Source organism: Opisthorchis viverrini (assembly GCF_000715545.1).
Source record: "Opisthorchis viverrini unplaced genomic scaffold opera_v5_324, whole genome shotgun sequence".
NCBI lineage: Eukaryota > Metazoa > Platyhelminthes > Trematoda > Opisthorchiida > Opisthorchiidae > Opisthorchis > Opisthorchis viverrini.
In genome coordinates, this window is record NW_008751987.1 from 42,009 (window position 1) to 63,080 (window position 21,072).

General features: G+C 44.6%; 1 protein-coding gene across 1 annotated transcript in view; it reads left to right on the plus strand.

Annotated features, from left to right (window-relative positions):
- Positions 1-11,099: 11,099 nt before the first annotated feature.
- Positions 11,100-21,072, plus strand: part of T265_10059 (hypothetical protein) — a gene marked incomplete at both ends in the record, with an annotated part of 49,670 nt that continues 39,697 nt past the window's right edge. Inside the window, one exon of the mRNA XM_009176315.1 lies at positions 11,100-11,196. Within this exon, the coding sequence (XP_009174579.1) occupies positions 11,100-11,196 (97 nt within the window). The remainder of the gene's footprint in view (positions 11,197-21,072) is intronic.

A 21,072-nucleotide genomic window follows, 5' to 3' on the forward strand; every position in this document is an offset into this window, starting at 1 on the left:
TTGGCCTTTTCCAGCAGTGACGGAGTCCAGTAAGTCTCAACCGTACATTATCGGTGCACTTTCAACGGAATAGACCAAGTGCTCGACGGTCACAAACATGGTACAGTGGAAACCTAAACCCTTGTGGCACATAAGTTCGCCTGGAAGCCAGAGTTTTTCGGCGACCAAACGATAAAGACATTCGCATGTACTGTGGGCTAGAAAGTGACAAAGCTGTTCCTTGCAGCTAGATGAGATGGTTATCATACTCCAGTTTATATTTCTAGCATCGGCACTTCATGCCGTTTTTGGCACTGGAAATTTCAGCGTTCGAGATATCAGCCGGTAAATATCACATTCTTATGTACTTCGTTCCCGCACATGTTTTCAATGAAGCTAATTCCCGTTCCTGTATTTCACGTCTCCTAATGATATTCCGTTTTCCTAATTATTGGCCCAGTCCGCAACTGTCGTGACCTGGTTTCCGCTCGGAAATGGTTTTATCATTGGCTACTTTTGTGTATTTGGTATAGCACGAACGATATGCGCAAGGCGATATGTGAAACGTCTACAACAGCTTCAGTAAAGTCACAGCGAAAGTGTGATGGACCCCGAAAAGTTCATTCACATGGAGTCTTTTGTGCCCATCAGACGGGTATGGAAGCGTTAGGCACTAACAATTGACAGTTAGAGACTGGGATGCATCTGTCTTTCGGTGTGCAGTGGAATTTTATTTCAGGTGTGAAATTGTTGACTTATTCACATACCACTGCAGGTCTACAGTCTGATAGATCCAAATAGCATTCCGTCCTCCCAAGAACCTCAGCCACAAAACGTCTCGTTTTTTCTAATACCCATCAATTGGACGTAACGGGATGTTACGTGCTAGTCCCGGTGGTTTGCGCTCCAGGCAACGCCTGTTAAATCACATTGGACAAAAACTGCTTGCTGAGTAATCGATCTACGGAGCCTCATGTTCTAGGTATATGACTGATTGATGATACTTTCGCCATTTGTACCCTCAGTTTCTCTGTGATTTTCATGTCTTACCTTCATTCCAGTATCAGCTTGCTGAAAGAACCGAGACGGTTTGTACAACGCGAACAGCAGGCCTTGGCGCACCGGAGAACAATTCGGGAGGCCATGGTATTTAAGCCCAATGAGAGCAGGTCTGCAAGTTATAGGCAACACCTGTTGTAGTCCATGCAACTTCCTTCAAGGGGCTTTACTCCTCTATGCTTTAGCTTTCCAAATGTCACCTTCGGGCGGATTATAAGCCCCACGTAAACCCGAGATCTTGTGGGTAATTGGCGGAAATACATGGGGCGCCAGCAACCTATAGGCTTCAGTTTATTTGTTTACTTACTCGCAACGTGTCAGTAGTTTAACGTCAACGGTAAAGGAAACGCACATCAGCCTGAAGCAACAGTCTGAGGCTAGAAGGCAGTATTCAAAACCGACCCGCAACCAATGAGTTTCCAAGCTTTGCTGCACACTATTTTATCACAAGTTCTCGGTATAAAACCATAACAATACGACCCATGGCGTAAGTGTCTCCCAATAAGCTCACTAAATAAAACTTTTGCTTCAAGAAAAGTGTAGGGCGCATCCAGAATAGTAAATGCAAATCGTGCTCATGAGGATTTGAGACGGTAGGATGCCGTGAAGTTTTGATTACGTTCCAGCGCAACTTTTCGTGGTACTCTACACTTTAGTAGGCCGCCGTTCCTTATGTAGCTCGGATTGCTTTTTGCCACTGGGCGCACACTCTGTTTGTTTGCCGACTTCGCTGTATGTCTTCATGCAATTACCCATTTCACTTTGCCGAAGCCATCTTCTGTGGAAGGATTATTCGGCATCCTGTAATGTCATAGGTTCGAGAGGGATGTTTGCGTTTGATGCTTCAAGAAATGGTAGTCGTGTAGTTGTGATATAAATTAGAGCCATCTGACCCCGCAATATCCCTAACATTATCATTCATTATTGACAACTCGCCACAACGGTGTTTCACTTCAGGTTGCCCTGAGCCACGAGAGTTAAATAAGACCGAGAACCTCATTCTTTTTATCTGAGATTTCGGCCTTTTGTTCGGTGCCACTGTGTACATGAGGTGTACCCATTTCCCCTAATTTTAGGATATTCTGAAAATATGTTTGGATAGTCTTGTTTTCCACGGGCACAAGGAAATGACAGACACCAATTCTGAAAAAGACCCGTGGTGCTCGAATCTTTTTTAATGGAGGTCAAAAATGAGCAAGGAGGAAAAAGTATAACTCGTAGCAAAATTTAATGTTCTAACTGAAGTGCCTACAGTGACACAATATAAATTACGGAAATGTTGGTAAGGGTCGCATCAGATCGCCAATCACGCCGATCAGCGGCTCTTGGCTAATGGTGTAATACTCATCTATTAACTGGGTAACTGTGGTGTAGAATAGTCTTAGAGATACGTGAGGTGCACACCACTCTTCACCTAGCAAGGATGAAGCAGCTCTGTGGTGTTTCGCAGCTTTTTAGCGCAGACTGACTTCGTTTTCGAGGTGAAATCTCAACTGAAACCTCCAAATGTCATCATCCGAGCACTGTGCTGGTCGTGGCCCCGATTTGCCTGTTTTCCCTCGAGACGTCATCTGACCAACTACTACTTCGCACACGTGGTGATGGAATACCTCTCTTCATGTCAACAGACTTGGGTTTTGATATAGTCAATACTCTTAACTGAATAGGGGTTGCGAAGACCTTTCCGATGAATTACCATGAACATGAAAGCTTCTATCAATGATACAAGGACAGAACTCTTCACAGCCTACCGAAACTGCATTGTTCCCCTGTGGTGGCCTTTTGGCAAAACATTTATCCTCATGGCTCGATTCCATTTCCAAATGGTACGAAATTCCGAACCGGTTTAGAGAGACGAAGTACCCCCATAGTCAGGAGCCCCTCGCATGCAAGGTTTACAGCAACCAAGTAGACAAAATCAGACGTCACACTGGCTCCAACGGACTCAAGTCCTGAAAAGTTGGAGGTTTTAAGGAGCCGGAAATATATTGGGATAGGGGTCGTTCGGATGAAATAAGACGGGTCAACAGATTGGGGAGGGGGCGATAACTTTATTCGGGTAACTCAGAGAGGAATACGGGCGAAACAGACAGTAAGTAAAATCAGCGTAGTTGATGAAATTCCGGAGAAATATTAGTGCTCAAATATTGAAGAGAATGTCACATTCTGAAAACGAGAAAAGGGTTGGAAATCGCCACACTGTGATAGGATGGCAACGAAGTGAGTGTTTTTAAATGAGATACAAGATTTAGCGGCTGGTAGGAGAAGGCCCTAAACTAAACATAACTTCACTATTCCAGGATAGGGCGAATCGACGGAGAATCAATAGACTTTTCTGGCGCAGAAGCATTGTTTAGATTGCGGAATGTATGGTGCGGATACGAGTACCTGCGCCAAACGAAAAGGATTCAGTTTTGAGAATTTCGATCGGTTTCGATCAGTGGCGATTTTTATTGGTCAATACTGTGCCATTAACTTCACAATGGGGACTTCTGTAAACACTGCACTCAGGTGGATCTAAATGATGGCAATGTCAACTCTTACAACCTTTGGGCTAAAAGAACTGTCAGCACCGGTCTAGCTGGTCACGGGCTGTCACCCTATACCGTTCTGTCCCCACACAACCCGAAATGAACTTTAAGGAAGACTGATCTGCAGGTAGTTCCAATTATTTGGATGGCAATGTTCTGTTAGGCTGCTATTAACATGACTGTCTTCGATCGATAGTCTTAAACCAGGAGGATATTGTAGCTGATCAGGTGACCAATATGCCTTCGCATGAATGCCCTGTTAGTCGGTATTCACTTTTCATCTTAGAGGCTGTCGAAAATGTATCGGACAAACGCTATTCAGTGGTAATGGCCGGCTGACAACTCTGCATACGTAACAGTGCAATATTGGGTCTGGTAGTGAGCTCGAGCACAATGGAATCCAAGTAGCTACGCTTTGTTTCTGACTAAGCCAACGTTGCATTCGTGACCTGAGGCAACAACTCCATCCGTGACATGGTGTAGGATTCAAGGTTTATTTAAGACTTTCAGTATTTGTCTTCACTATCGTACAAGGGTCCAAAAGCTCTAGCCTCCGAATATCCTCTATCCCGAGAGGCCACGTTTCGCAACCATAAACCTGGATTGGGTGGAAGGCCAAGTCGCATCGGTTTTCTGAAACATATCCGCTAGCAGTGTACAGTGGAGTAATAAGAATAAATGGCTATTTGTTTGCGACTGCGCGAAGGTTAATAACACTTTCACTGTTACTTACATTAGGGGACATGAAGTGTAGAACTGTCTACTCACCTTCTAATCCCAACTCACCAACAACACAAACACGGCACGGCCATTTGATATGCACAGCTGATGAGCTCTTATAAGAGCGAAACTCGAGTTCAGTGCTTCCCCCCCTTTGGTGTGGATTTACCAGAATAATTGCTCCAGGACAGGAGGACGTCTGTTCAAACGAGAGTGATGTGAATGTGAACAATATACATCCCGTGAACCCCACAACTTGCAACAACCATTCTTAACTTCTTTTACTTCAACGGCGAAACTATCAATGCTTCTGTCCAGTCACAAACTAATTCTCCTGACTGTGTTTGCCCTAAACCACCCGGATATTTCGAAAAAATCATTAATGTAATGCCTAAAAATATCGTTTAAAGCACATGTAATTATGCCTCGTCTTTCGAGTGGCATCATCCACGCAGTGGCCCATAAAACGAAGAAAGCAACATGGATTTCCTCCGTGACTCTGTAGTACTTATGTGGTTGTTTGATACTGTTCGAGAGCCTACCACAATGTGGTTCTTTCAGATCTCATTACTTACACATGTTCTGCGAATTCCCATCAAGCTTGCTTCACTTTTGGACATCGACCTGGATTATTTGCTTAGACAATATTCACGCAGGTCCCAACTGAATTCTTTGTTCTTGGTGTACCACAAGTGGATGTGTCGCATGAGTTGCACTTGGTGGTTCACACTGGATCCGGAGCTGTCTACGTACTCCATAGGTGAGAAGATGAATAGCGGCAAACCTGAGTTCGCACGTCCATACATCAATAGAACCAAACACGTTGCAAATTCTTGTAGTGACTAGGCGAGTCATTGGTGATGTGGAAAGCAAAATTTGATGAGTAACAGTAAGGCAAGGATGGGACAGATGGTGAAATTTCAGATTGAATCAGCATCGGCAGTAGACAAAAGTGCAGGCCAGCGGATAGAAGAGATTAACCGAAAATGTACACGTGAATCAGTAGCCTACCCGAATGACTTGGGTGGGAGCTTCGCACAGAGAGAGTAAAGACTGGTATCAGACAAAAAAGGACGGTCACGAATCTGTAGTTGTCCGGCGGTCCGGCACGATGGCCTCCTAGTTGTACGGATGCCCTGAGAGCGGGTTCGATCCGCGGTCCTAACCATCCTGCTCTGGATTGTTCGCTGTCAAGTGATGACCATCAGAACACAAGAATTCACAAAACAAATTGGAGACGTGATAGGTTAGCATCTTTTGATGCTGGTTCACGCCAATATATCCTAAGAAATAAAATAGATACTGGTAGACACTGGTATGTGGTCACAGGACTTAGAATTGAACAGTGAGATGAAGCACGAAAACAACATTTACGTATGATACGATAATCCTCAGCCTGATGATTGAGTCCTGTCATTGGTTGTTGATAAGGTGCCTGTTGATCTGTTTGCCGAGCTTGGCAATTGACTTGCAAACGCTTCGTTATCATACGAGGAGACATCATCAGTGTGCAGTTAGGTGAGTTGAGTTGAATAATATCACGGATAAGAGATTCATTCGAGTCTTCAGTTAACACTACCACAGTTTGCCGTGGCAGGGCAGCAGAGCACCTCACAATACCGCAGTGCAGCTGGTTCTTGAATCCGACGTATCATGCGGTGGCATCCTCCTAACCGTTCTGCAGCAACACACGCCCTATGGCACTGTTAACCGCATCTGAGGGTAGTACAATAGCGTCATCAATTAATTATGTTCACCGAGTCCTCTTTTAGCGTGAAATTCAGAATTAATTTGGAGGACAAATAGAAACGCTCGTAGTTCCAGGCGCTTACCTAAAATGCAAAAAGTTTCTCCTGCTTCAAGTGAAGCCACCCTGCATTCTAATGTTGAAAATAACGTCCACTTATCATGGACATCTGAAGTGGTTGGTCTCCTCCCGAAATGAGAACTAAGAAGTTTTTGTGGACTGTGCATACCGCTCGTCGCACTAACTCGACCCGGACATTTCCGTGCCTTGAGACTACCACCACACATTAGCCTGACAAGCACCGAATCCACCGCAGGTTTTAAACTATTCTTTTTTGAATTTAGTTCTTCAATTAAGTCAAAAATTGGTCATGGCGCAAAAGATTGTTACCGAAGTCTCTTGGAAACTAGAAAGAACAAAGCCACATTGTTTATCTGACAATAGATTGGGAACAACAGCACATGATGGCACTGGAGGCTGCACAATTCGAGGGACCTATTAAGCACACTAATGCGCCAAAGCAATCGCGCAGACATTTGACCTACCTGACTAGTCGCGTAACCTGACCACACATGTGTGGCGCGTTCTAGAGAATGCAAATATTGTGCATCGTTCCTGTGGTCCACAGAACGGGTTTAAACTGCTGTGTTGGGCAGCTCAAGCGGATTGCCACGATCTGTAACCGTACACTAGTGCGAAGTATGACATACTGAGCCAACAAGACTCAGTGTTTATTAGACCAATCGGACTTCTTAGCACGGTATGCTGGATGACCGTTTAATTATGTTTCTGTTCCGAGGACGGCGTTGAAATCCGTTATGCTAGACACTTGTTCTAAAATATGCTCACCGACAAGCCTATGTAAATGTTTCCTAACGAATCACTGTCATGTTATTCGAAACCATTTGTGTGACCCTATTCGAACTGGATAACCTGTCAGAAAGGGAAACTTCTTTTTGCAATTAGTACCTAAATACACTATTTCGTTCGGCAATACCATTTATTTTCATTTGTGTTGTTCTCCTCTCCATACATACGTGTAGTGGGCAATCTGTTTCAATCGTTCATTTACTTCGCTGACCTTCACATCCCACTTTACCAAAGTCCCGCCTCTTCATGAATTCTAGGTCGGCCATGGAAGTTCTAATTGGAAGAAAACTACCGTCGAATCCTGAACGCCACTCAGATTTGACTCTGTACTGAACAGATACCTCAGATACATATTGGTAGTTGTGTTCATTAACCACTAGGAACGAAATCATGAATTCAGTAACTTGTCACGACTGAACAATTTAAACGGTCTACATTCCTGTCCCACCACCCATCCTTGTAGTAGAACCACTAAGACGTAAAGCCACTACAAGTGAAGACGAGCGGAGGAGGATTATTGATTTAGTTCGAAATCCGTCCGTGACTGCACACTCCATCGAGTGCTTGCCTTACCATCACGCCAGGTAACAGATGTCTTGCGCTTACAGTCTACGTTGCTCATGAAGCTTGGTTTGTTGGATGAATCACCCTGCAACTGATCCCAAATCGATTGATCCCAGTTCTACAGTTTGTAGTCAACTGGGTTATCCTAACTTGTCCACAGCGAGTTGCTCTGTTCGGGAAACGGACCACTGACTCCGCTACACATCACACTGGCAACTCGTGTCCCCTGATGTCTCATGAAGTGGGGCCCAATTGTAGGCAAATGCCCCAGACTGCCTACCATGTTTGCACCCTTTACTTGGCCACACTCACTGGACAGCGAATAGCTCCCACTGAGCGGTAGGCTGAACAGCGTGGTCTTCTGTCGTGAGTTGTACGTATGAAATTCAGGTGCACCCATTAGCGGTATGGATAGTTGACCGTTTAGATATATTGAGACTCGAAATGGCAAGCAGGAAACGTGTGGTGTTGTGTGCCCTGGAACTGTAAGCTCCTTACGTGACCCAAAATTAACATAGGGATACGTTCATTGTGATCCCGAGTCATTTTAGTAACCGTATTATTTTTCATGTGGACATCTTATGGTTATATGCCGAGGTATATTTGTATGATGTAGCAAATTGAAAACATCTCATAGAACTCGAGGATCTCATTCTATCTGATCAACCTGTCCAAACAGAGCACAGCTCACTGAAGCAGCAAGATATTCACACAAAGTAAACTTATTCTAGTGGGTAAAATCCTTGCTCAAACCAAGTCTTCTAGACATAAAATGAGATTTTTCGGAGCACAATCTAATTTGCTGGGAGTAAACATCACAAGCGGATCATTAAGTAGCCGTATTTCTCCACAGTTACCACCACAACCAACCGGCTGTTGGTAAGAGAAAAAACTTAGGAATGGAAACTACTCAAACCCGCCATTTTCTTCGTCCAAATGGAACAGTGGATAAAAAGAACATTGATCCACCCCATTTCAATGATTGGTCACTTCCAGAAGAAAAAACGCAAAAATTGTCTTGCAGCGCCTAAGATGGACCAGCTTATGTTAACAAAAGCGAGGTACTGAGCTATACGAGGAGTCCTGTAGACGGTCTCCGGTTTATTGGAAGTAAAATGGCGGAGTGACAGTGCAATCTCAAATGTCTGAGGTGCTCAAAACGTATACAAGCAAATAAACAGTTTCGCTTTGAGAAACTGCAATACCACAAAATATGAGCAATTGGCCTGTATTGGTTAATGGCCCTAAGAAGTCTCTAATGAACAGAACAAACTAATGACGTCAGTCAGATATAATGTCACAAGGAGAACAATCCAAGGAAATCTTGACTCGCAGTCCACAAAAGGAAGTTCCGAAGGACCGTACTCCGTTGAAATAGCACACCAAGAACAGAGGGTTCTACTTTTCTGGTATTCCAGACCTCCGGTAGGCACAGTATTAAACCACTGACATGAACGGATAAGTCCAACATTTGCCACTAAAATTTTTGTTCACTGTGAGAATTAGTGCCAGCAAATGTTATTGGACCGCCAGTCACAAGTCACTCAGCAAAAGGCCTAAAGTCCCGTTGAGCCCAAGAAGCAGGGGCTTCTTGAAACCAAACTGTACAGTAACGTGACAGGAAGAAAAGAGATGGTATTGGGCAGGAAAATAACAATTGACAAGTACAACGGAATCGACTGATTAGTGAAATGAAGGTGTGTTCGAGTAAGGACGTCACTTGATCGGGAATAACCAAACTCGCGGCATCATCACTCCACATAAAATTGTCGGAACGGAAGCAAACTTGCATATCGTAGTCAGATAAAGGCCACTAATTCATTAACTAGCAACCGCACTGCATCACTAGCGATGTACTGCAACAGTGCATAATACATTTCCATCTACTGGAATTGTGAATGTGTTCAATGAAGTACTTATCCTATTGGCATGTATTTTTTCAACCCATAAGGAACGCGGAGACGTTCTCCTCGGATATCTAACCAATCATTTTTTTCTGAATCCCCTTCACTCAAGCAACTCTGCCCAGCCCCCTTTGTCTAGAAAATTCTCTTGTATTTAGGATTTATTCACCTGCTGAAGGCACTTCAACGCACGTCGGTCTGCTGAAGCCTGATTTGCGTCGATGCGCACGAGCGGCCAACCCAAGAGCTAAACATCTTGGTAAGGCATGTATGACGCTCCCGAATCAAACGCACGTGTTGCTCAGTCCCACTATCGATGACTCACCAAAGTAGGTCACGTTGGAATGCGAGCCAAGCATCGGCCGCACCGTGAGCTCGGCTCCACAGGACGAACGTACAACGAGGCCTGTCATTCAAGTGCCGGACTGTGGCTACGTTGGCTAATCTACTAGTCATCCTAACCCTGGCTTAGTGGCTTTCATGGCCTGGTGGTCGCCAGCCCAGCTATGGCTCACGCTTTAGTGGTGAAGCTGCTTCAGGCAGAGGGCAAGCCGTTCAGTCGATTGAGAGTGCATGTGGAAAGACAGGTGATAACACGAGCACCGAATTGTGGGTGCAACCTAATCACCATAACCTCCGAAACAGCTTGGGGTTCCTAATGGTAAGAAGGAGGCGAGATACAACCGCTGCGTTTGTGGGCGTCTCGAAAAACAGCTCGGCGACGACCGGATTTTACACTTCATACGACAGTGAAAATGGCTTAGGCTTTTGCTCCAGTGTTGACCGTCCAAGATAAACCGATTGATTTGGTGATGGACGAACGATTGCAGAGAATGATGAGGTATGGTGGAGATAGGTAGGCTGCAACATAGATGAGACCGCTCATCTGTTCAAAAAAGTCCAAGATGATGGCGTGTGGTCCATAACAGCCAGATAGGTTCAGGGACTTTTGTTGGCTGACTACTGTCACGCCTGTAGCGAATAGGACACAAACAGATTGGGCGGGTTATGCATGGGACACACAGTGAATTGAATTTTCTATGGGAAAATACGGAGAATCGTTCAGAAATCCAACCATCGACGTATACGGTACATGATCACCGAATTAAATGTTTTGTGGACTGTCTAATCACCTCCCCGTGGTTACGACTGGGTGACCGGACGTCAGTCTGATGAACTATGGGTTTAGCAACTCCAGACACCACCCTGTTTGGTTAGTTTCGACAACGTACAATATGAATCATCTGATGCATCCGCGCCAGTTCCAACAAGTACACAGGACAGACTCGTGAAGCTCATGTGTGAGGAATGTGGCAAGTGCCGCCAATCGAAAGCTGGCTTGGTAGCCCACCGTACGTGGCCCACGGTGTTGACACGAACTTGGTCACCCAATTGATGTGCGCTGATTTTTCCCGCCTTTTTCCGACAAAGATTGCCCTGAGTCAACACCGCCTACATGCACACTTCACCTAGCATAATACAGATAAGCTTGGCCGAGTGAGAAATTCCGGTGTCTGCTAGTCCCAACAAGAGTCACAACCCCCATCGCGCCTGGCTAACAGTCCGTCTTGTGACACACATACCACACTGTTCATGAGATTGGAGCATTATCTACTCTACGGAAATCTGGAAAAGCGGCTTGCGTTTGGAAGTGATTTTTGGGTCGTATGAATGCGGAGGTGGGTAAACTCTGTGTCTCTCCTACGGGTGAGACGGTTTCAATCAATGGCCAAATTCAATAAAGCCCCACTAATGAACGACGGTGATGGGCTTCTGGCGTATAGCATAGTGCAAATCTCAGTTCGAATTGGATCCGTTGGAGGTAAGGGGTCGTGCCTTACTTGTTCTTAAGTAACATGACCGGTAGGTGGCGCTCCTACTCCCTTTCCTTATTTCCAGTTTATTTCTACGAACAACGGCTTCAAAACTAGGTAAACCAACAGCTAGTGGTAGACGACCTAATTAGTCCAATGTGGTGACGCGCCACCTCACTGTGCCCCAGTTGTTCGTGAATGTATGGGTGAATAGTTGAGGAATTTGTAGTTCCATCGAACTGGACCGTTTGGGTGTCCAGCTAGATCTTTGGGCCTCAGTCCGCTGAACTTTCTTCTGTGAAATTACCTGAAGTGCAGAATCCACACAAACAAGCCAGTAATGCATGGTCAGCTGAGGAACATCATTCTGGTCGTTTATCGTGATATTACGCATGAGTCGCCACAAGCCATACAGTGTGTGGATATTATGAGTGGGAGATTCAGCTGGGATTCAAATGTGTCTCCCGTCAAAACCAGATTAGTTTACAAAATAAGTGTATGTCGGGAGTCAGATCATAAGGTCCACAGAAACTCAGAGACTGCAACCAAATAATGGGCTACAAGAAAGGCAAAACCGGTCGTGGGTTGTCGAAGATTTTTCATCAAACTTATCGACGGTATTCTGTCCACTAATTACATCCGGGTAGGTAAAAATGGAAATGGGATTCGCAGTGTCGAACACGTATGACACATTGTCTGAGCTTAAGGTTAAGCAAAGTTTGAGCTGAATTAAGTTAAGATTTTTCTTTCCAGCTAGCACCGATGCCCCAGTGGGAGCTCAGGGCTCAATCACATGGAAAGGTCTAGATAAATGAGGTCACCTTAGCCCTTTCGGATGTGCTTATCGTGTCTAGTGAGTCAAAACATTCGGATAAAACTTTGGTTAGGAACGCCGAAGTCAAATCCTCCGAAATACGAAAGAAACCAGATTTCGCGACTCATTTCCTTTGGGCAGTAAAATGCATGTTGTCTCCTTTCCGGCAGCAGGATCAGTTGTCTAAAACCGTGAGGAAAAGAAATTGAGCAAAGGAGGCAGACAGGCCGATAAACGTCTTGCGTTTTGTACAGAATAAATTTGCGAGATTTCTTAAACTGTCGCGGGAAAACATGTCTGAATTTTGGCTTGTGATTATGGAGACCATAATCAGTGTGTTCCCGTGGTGATTTTCGACGACCAGGAACTCGGAAACTTGACCAAGGAGTAATCAATAGCATGCAGTTTAGGTGTCGTTCACTGTGAAGCAGAAAGCGTTTGCCCCATGTGAGCGTCCCTGGCGATTGTTCGCACACCAGAGTCATTGTTTTCTCAAGTAAATTATCCGAACATGCTGATTATGGCCGAACTTGGAAGTTACAACCTCATTGTGATATCCAAAATCATCAGTAGAAACTGAGAGGACAACGACGGATAGGGCGAGGGTTGTATGAAGAGACAATAGCATAGGAGTTTTGGAAGTTTGGAGGATGATCATGTGCAATGGAGTATTAATAACAATCTCTTCGCATTCATGAGTTCAAACTCCAACATGTCTGACGATATGCACTACCGGTAATATCTAATAAGCGCAGAACTGGAGTTCATAGCTCCTCACATTTGGTGTGATCTCAGCACGCTAATTGCGCGGATAATTTTGAGCAGATCTGTTCAAATGAGAGTGATGTGGACGTGAATTCTACGAGTCACGGAACCTCATACAACCAACCAATTTTCCGGTTAAATATACTGTTTTTTTTCACCACGTCATACCACTTAGGTTGTGTGGTGTGCATGTGGCTGGGCTCACATACGCAGTATATCTAGATGCGCACATCCCTGACGCGTACGCAAAATATGCATGAAATGTCAGGTGGGACGACGCCAGCAGATGTCATCCGCATGTCCAAAGGTAAACAAGGTTGCGATGACAAGGGAAATAACTGTTTTTTGGTGCCCCAGTCAACGGACTCCGATCATCCAGGGGTGGACGGGATGTAAATAAATCACGTATATCAACCGCTTTTGTGTTCACGGTGCCTTTTTCTTACGGGACTCGGCTAATGCGAAAAATCCCAAGCTATTTTTTAACAGCCAACACCCGATCGGAAGTTGTGAATTCCGTGATTTCGGGATGTGTGGCGCTATATTCAGTCTAAGCGCGATTTACTACAGTGATCAGCCACTGGTGATTGAACGTTTTGGTTTCAGCCACTATTTGTGTGGCCGTTGTTTCGAATCGACCGATGCTCTTGAGAGCAGCCTTACGCGGTCACTTGTTTACTTCGACAGCGCAAATTAATTCGATTTGGGTGGGCCAAACACCGGGAGACCGAAAGCGTTCTCCACCATGATTATTTGTCCGGTCACTGCGCCAACGATGGATGCGCACTAGGGGTGCGGAGACCCGCTCAAACCAACCAGGCAATGCACATCTGCACCGAACCAAAATTTTGTACGAGTCACTAATTAATGTCCATAACGTTCGTCTTGCTGGTGTCATTCCGATTGTCCATGTGACTGTTGGGGATGTAAGTTGGACTGCTGCTAGACCTACCTCAATTCTGAATATAGCTGAATTTGTCAGCTATGTATCTGCATGGATTGGCTATATTAAGGATGTAGACGTAAAAAATCCTTTCAGGTGTTGAGTTTGCCCTGGCTACGCGTGGTATTTTGTAAAGTCAGGGGCATGGACATTATTCAGCTACCCCAGGTCATACGTAATGGGGTCAATTCAGGTCATTGTGATAAAGTGGGAGGGCAGAGAAAAGGGTCAGCGATGGTCACATGAGCACATGTTGAGACGTGCAGCAGTGTGAATTTTCTTGTTCCTGATTATGCGGCTCGCGAGGTGAAGAACGAATAAACTCTGCTGGATGAATCTGCACGGGGATGGCAATGTTCTACCGACCACAGGCTCAGACTGATGAAAATACGAAGGGCGTTGCGTAAGTTCGAGTCAGTCACGCAGAAGGGTTGTCAGTACGAAATTCCTTCCAGATTCGTGAGCCGCTTATTTCAATGAAGGTAACTATAATGTCTGTGTTGCGCACTCGGATAAAACACAATGGTTTTCTATTACTAAGAGACATAAAATTGATCGTGTGATCCTTTGTTTGATCATGGGTTTGTTTGATCCATGGGTTTGTAAAGAATGGCAGGTCGAAATCAGACTTTCAATCTCAGCAGTAGCCACGAAGTAATGAAATATCACGAACAAGTTGACGTTTTCGGATTGGATAATCCAGACACGTCTCGTATAGGCTGGCCAACTGTCAGTCAGACGAGTTCTACTGTCCACCAGAGTGAACAGTGCAGTTCGGACCCTCAAAACACCCTATAATTAACACGTTTTAGTTTCTAGCTGAACCTTTGCAACGAATCAAAGGTGTTTATTTATCAATGATAAAACTACAGTGCGAGTTGCCGACTATTCCCTTACAAGTGCAATGTGAAAGATCTGGGTTCGTCCTTGGCGTTTTAAGCTGTCCTACAACCTTTGGGTCTTGTAAGCGTGTTTCAGAGGAACAGCATACATCAATCTGTTTGGATTACAAGGTCTGAGCAATCAATGTCCGTTTTCTATTTTGACATGTCCTAACTAGGTGGAACGGAAGTGTCTCACTCCTGATGCGGTTGTGCACAACAGGTGTCTTTGGAACAACACAAAGCTCTTTTTGGAAGCATTTCGGTCACAGGAAATAATGCGCCCGCGGTCATGGTCGACCGCTTACCGATTGGAATGTACGGATTTTAGGGCCAAGTTTTTCTAACCCGTCTTTCCTTGGGGGAATCCGGCGTCGTTGATTCCGTGAATATGGAAATGTTAGCCGCTTGCGGGGAATACCTTACTATCTCACATTCCCATCACAGAGGACAGTAAGACTTTACCCTCAGACTGTCTAGTAACACGATTACTCCAAGTAGGTGGTCTCGCCGCTCTTGGCGTGATCACTCCTCTTTGGTTTTCCTGGTATGGCTGAGCTTCAACCACTGTAGACCGTAAGATCATCGTAGCGCTCAAGCTCAACTACTAAGTCAGAGTGGCAGCTGTACGTCGAGACGTAATTTTGTAATGGAAAGTCCATCTTCATTCAATATATTCAGAGCTCTGGGAAATGTAAGACAGTTTCCTGACCACCGCGTTACCAACATGTATATTCCAAGTTCGCAATGATGCGGTCTGCTTTTTGTAACATAACTACCTCTGTCACAACCATGAAGAAGAGCAAACAGAAGTGCATGTTCTAAATCGCTTCACTACATCCCTAAAGCTGATGTAAGATAGTGGTTATCTTGGTGAAACTTGTGGCCGGTGCGGTGGAACTCGCCAAATATTTCAGCTTGAATAAAATAGAAGGACAGCGTACGGAGAGCAATGTCAGATCAGCCAACGTGAGCCGAGGAGGCGTGCGGTCATCAGTGGAATGTTTTGGGTCTAAAATACAAAACCCAAGCTGATTAATATCCACTTGGTCTTCTCAGCCCTAATCCAATTGTCCCACCACCCCTTAACACACAAACAAGACAAAAAGTGAATGACACCAAACATGAATATCTCACTGGAAGGATATGGCCATAAGATTTTGATTCAGCGCAATCATTGTTTTGATGTAAGTGGCAATCATCTACACTAACCAACAAACAATAAATTCTGACTGACGTTCAGCACTAAATTCTCATTAGTTTTCCGTCTGAGTTATAACTCCATCGACCTGTCAACTTATCCACCTGGTCTGAAGAAGGTTTTCTGTCAACAGAGAAAGAATCAATTCTGATGATACCATTGCTGTTCAGTTTGACCCCACGCCTAGAGGACGAATCACCATCATGTGGCCTGACTTTGCTGCGTATCTTTCGAATCGGTGAATGAAACTAGGACGAAATTTCTGAAAATGAAACAACCCCATCGTATCAATTTGGTGTACGCTCCTCCCAAATCGGACACCGTACGACATATGCACTTTCTCACAATAAACCAATTGTAATTTTGACAGGTTTGTGAAGCAGTGATATGCAGGTAGTGTGATAAGCACAAAACTAAGTGGAATCCGAGAGTGCCCACAAGTTTAGCACAAAGCCCTGCTTCAGTTGATGTGCACAACCACGGATGCCTGCTTTCACTGATTTAGGCACACCTGATTCACAATTTACGGGAGACAGACTTCAAAATTAAACCGCTAGCGTTAGCAGAGACCGCAATATCCAGCTTCTCTGTTAAATTACTTTGCCTGAATGTTTAGCAAATCGCATAGCGAAGTAAGATATACTGCACTGTGCCTTGGTGGTCTGATGCTTTCTCTCAGGCTCCTAAGATTGAGCAACATAAAGTTTAAATGTTTTATCTGAGAAAGGTCGATCTTTTTGTACGTCTGTCGGTCCAACTAGGGGCAGATGTTGCAATGCCGGCTTAATAGACATTTATCGTACTTAAACGCATCACGTTATTTCATAAACACAACGGATTACTTGCAGTGACACGCAATGCTAAACGAATTCAGGCGATCACTTCGTGCACATGAGCACACAATCGATATTGGAGTCGGCACATGGGGCTGTCAACTGCAACGCACGACCAAATCCCTCAATCCACGCGTCATTTGTGAAGGAATCTATGATGGAAAGAACCAGCGAGTCTTTCTGTTTGACATTGAGGAATGTCAATGGTATTTCTATCCGCGACTATATGCATTCGACTCATGTAAAAATATCACATGACGTGGAGAACAATCGCTTTGAACTTCGCTCTTTGCAAGCGATCATGCATTCTGAGTTGAACGAAAATTACTGGGAATTTTTCTCACTGCTTGGTCCCAATACTGGCAACACCAGAGCGAGTGGTTTGTACGGAGAATGTATATGTAATACTCACCTAACCAACATTTGTAAGTAAAGTACAACTGTTAATGACTGCATGGCCAAGTTGAGCAGATCCAGTTCATTCAAAATCTCCTAACTTGGAAGTTTGGGATGGTGAGTGCTAGGATGTCATTAAAAGTGATCAGCAACGCGCATCTCATTGAACTCCCCAGAGCGTTGAATCCACGACTTCTCGACCATTGTGGTCAAACAGCTGCACAATGCTTCCCGGCTTTTCACCATAGATTGGCTTCACTTACCAGCGGAAATCTTAACGCAAAATTCTCGAATCTCCTTACACTACTGAAAAGCTGAAAGTTTGTCCAAACAATCAAAGTGTCTGTTTTATTCCCATCACATTGAGAGGCTCAGTGCTGTTCGCTGGTTTAGGGGGAGCAGGGTCGTTTCCTCTAGTAAAAACAGTCATGAGAAGAAGTGAGACGCCAACCGGTACGAGTCTGTAATCCAGCTTTAATCCGATAAAAACATGATATTGACAGGCACGAAGCAGTATCTTTCGGGTTTGGTATGTCTTGTGCACCTGTACAGTTCAAGTGTGACACGGAAAACACAGTGCTTCTGTTGGTAGATGTCTGACATCAATGCTTTTCAAATATCAAAGAAATGTTTTGCTGACTCCCAAGATGTGTTCAAGTGTTCGAAAAATTCTGGTTTTGTCACCGAGCCAAATTAGTTTCTCGGCTGTATCGTGCCGTCCAAAAAACCGGAAAACCATTTCAAAAAACATGAATCAACAAATGGTTCGGTACACATCCAGTTAGCTTCACGCGAAAATGACTAAGCTCATCACATATCGATATTTCAAAATATTTGATTTCTCAGTGTGTTAATTTTGACAAAACTGTTCGACTCACAGATTAGATATGCTGTTCTGGATGATCCTGGGCTTATCGTATTACCTTAAATTTTCTACGCTGAGTGGGTAAGTAAGCAAACGGTCTACTCGTCCCTCAGCTGTTATTATACTTCCCAAGGAAGTCCACAACAATGCACCCGGTAAATAAGAATTCTGTGGAAAATCACTGCAAATCCTTGGAACAGTAAAATCTGAAATGACGTCCAGAGTGGAAACGCGTAGAATGCCGAAGTATTTTCTATACTGTATTTTCACCGCTCTATAGAGATAACCTATTTCTCGAAAGTCCATCTCTGGCGATACAGTGGTGCTTCTCCCAAACGGCCATGCACATTCCAATGGTACGAATAATCCATCGGGTTGGAATGAATTCAAATGAATTTGAACCATCTCTGTCCATGGCTCAACAGGAAGCACATTTGAGCCACCATTCCTGTATCAGTCACTGGAGTAGGGGGTTATCGGTGCGCGTGCCATACACGCAATTCACCCAACTGAGATCTTCGTGGATTAACGTTGCACATACAGACAAAAGTGTGACAACGCTTTGGTTGATAGTTTTGGAGCACGATTGTGCTCAGTTTGGTTGTCTCAGATACACTAGTAGATAAACGGAAATGTACACTGTTGCTAAAATGTGAAGGCTGCGATACTAGCGAACAGTGGACTTGAGGTTTGATGTACAATTCTCCGCAAATGAAGGTTAGTGCACACAGGTGGCCAAGTACCCTACGACCGAAAAAAGTTCGCGTCATGGCTCAATTCCAGATTGTATCACCTTTATCAAGGGATGTTCAGTAGAATGTAGGTGACGTTGGCACCTATCATATTTTGGTATCCTAATCAGTGCTATGTTTTGAGAACTTCAGTGTAGTAACACAAAAGGGGCCCAGTTGATGATCCGGGATTGAATCATGTCTCAGTCACATATTCCGCGGGGAAGTAAGGAGTGTGTGGTTGTGAATTTCGAATTAGTCACACAACTGCAAATGATTGGTCCACCGACTGATATGGGTCGCAATTTCCCCGACCGCTTTTGCAGGTCTGCACTTCACCCGTTTAACGTCCAGTTGCTTCGTTTACCTTCTACGAACTAATCCATTCATTTTAACGACGGGTTTTATGCAACACTGATGAAAGCTTTGCTCAGTTTATTGTGCACGATATCCCGCGAACTCTAACAAACTGGGTGCTTGTAGTTCCACAATGGCCTACGGAACTATTCGCCATGTAGTACAAGTGAGCTCGAGTTGGCCCAGTGACTGAGGCGCGAGCTTAATGGCCGAAGGGTCGGTTGTTCGAACCAGTCCTCGACTGCCCTTGTCTAGGCTTGGGTCAGTTTGTCATATCCCAGCCTCCGTACTTCCTTTGGGTAGTATCACAGCGAAAGGGTGTTGCAGTTGGACGTCTTTCTCACCCTAATTTCAAATATTACTGATGAAATCAAAGGATTGCTCCAATTAAGAAAAATAACAAGTAGATTGTAGAATGAAAATGTTTAGTGTTGTCCTATTGTTCCCTGTGATAAGCACTAGATAGCTACCTCCAAATCAATCCAAATGAAGCAATTACTCCAGCAGCAACAGTTTAATTGGATACCAGTGGGTAATACCTATGCAGTAACCGCCCATAGAAATCAGGTAAAGCATTGCAATCGAACTGTCACGAAGAGACTGAACCTTACCGTGGTGTGACGGTTTTCACACCTCAGCGATCCATCGAGCTATACTGGGGAGTGTCCCCGTGACAGTCACAGTCTCTCACACCAGGTTGGTCAATGGTTAGAGGTCTGACGAACACAGTCTCCTGGCCCTCCAGGTTGGGGGTTGGAACATGTGGCGACTTGTTTTGTAGAAATGATAATGCATTCGCATTTCTCGCCAAACACCGCTACCTCGCGGCTAGGCTTTTGAGCCAAAGGCTTTGGTTGAGGACCCTAATCGTCCCCCTGTCTAGGTGTAGGCGCGCTGGCAGTATCCCAGCTCTTGTACAACTACGGCAGTGAAGCATCAGTGTTGAACACTGATGTCATACTGTCGATGTTGGTAATGATTGCAATCGAATAAGAAGTTTGAAACAACACTGGCCCTGACAATTTTGGTTTGCCGTACACGGGGCACTGATGTGTATGACAATGAGACTGAATTACCTGTTCAGCCCTAGGGTTCCAAGGCTGTCGTTGATCAACGAACCCTTTTAATACTGATTTGAGAGTTGTCTTCCCTGGCTCAACAGCATTGGATGTCGATCCAATGAGCGCGTGACTGAATCATTCGCCCCTTAGATGATGTTCAAAGCTGGATACCTTTTGTGATGCTCCGGATAGAGTTAGACCGAAGGAAGAGAAAATGTGCACAGTTATTCTATGGTGTTTTCAATTCAGCAAACAGGTTTTAGTAAAGCCATTCCAAATGCTTCCTCCGACAATCAAACCAATGCATTTTCACGGCATGAGAAACAAGCGTATCAAAACGATTTTCAAAAAAACTGTTATTTACCGATCACAAGTAAAGTTTTAATCAATCCGAGAAATTCCATTTGTATGTGGCTATTCAGGAGAAGAAACTGCGAGTAATTTCGGCTATTTTTTAAGTGAAGGCTATCAGGTTGCTCGCTAGTCACTTAATGGTGAGCAGAAATACTGTTCTCCGTTCAGCAGCATCTTAGCCAAGATTGTATCCAACCCAGCAGAGTGGAATTCATAGTAGTTCCGGATTCAAAACAGATGATCAGAGCGGTATAGTATAGAAACGCGAGTGAGAGCTCAATACAGAACGGAATGTCATTCACAAGCCTTGAAATCCAGTACTCATTATCATCATCAAAAACAGCAACATCATTGTTGCCAATGATGCTTCACTGCCGTACAACCATAAAGTTCGTTTAGTTATATATATATAGAGAGCGAGGGGCAGTCAGTTCGAGTACAGTACTTGCGTCCTGCGTCCTTGTTTCTGACAGACAACATACATCAATACAGAGGGAATCCAGCGTACGCGCAAGAGCCACCTGTTGACCTGCTTGCTTCAGTGTGCGAACATTGAAAGTGGCTAAGTAGACAGGCTTTCGGGGTTTGAAAACAGACTCCGAAGTGTTTAGGGTTGTAACTGAACTCAGACGTGCAGAAGCTGCAACTGAGTGTGATGCAGGGCGAGCAAAACGGTCAGTCCT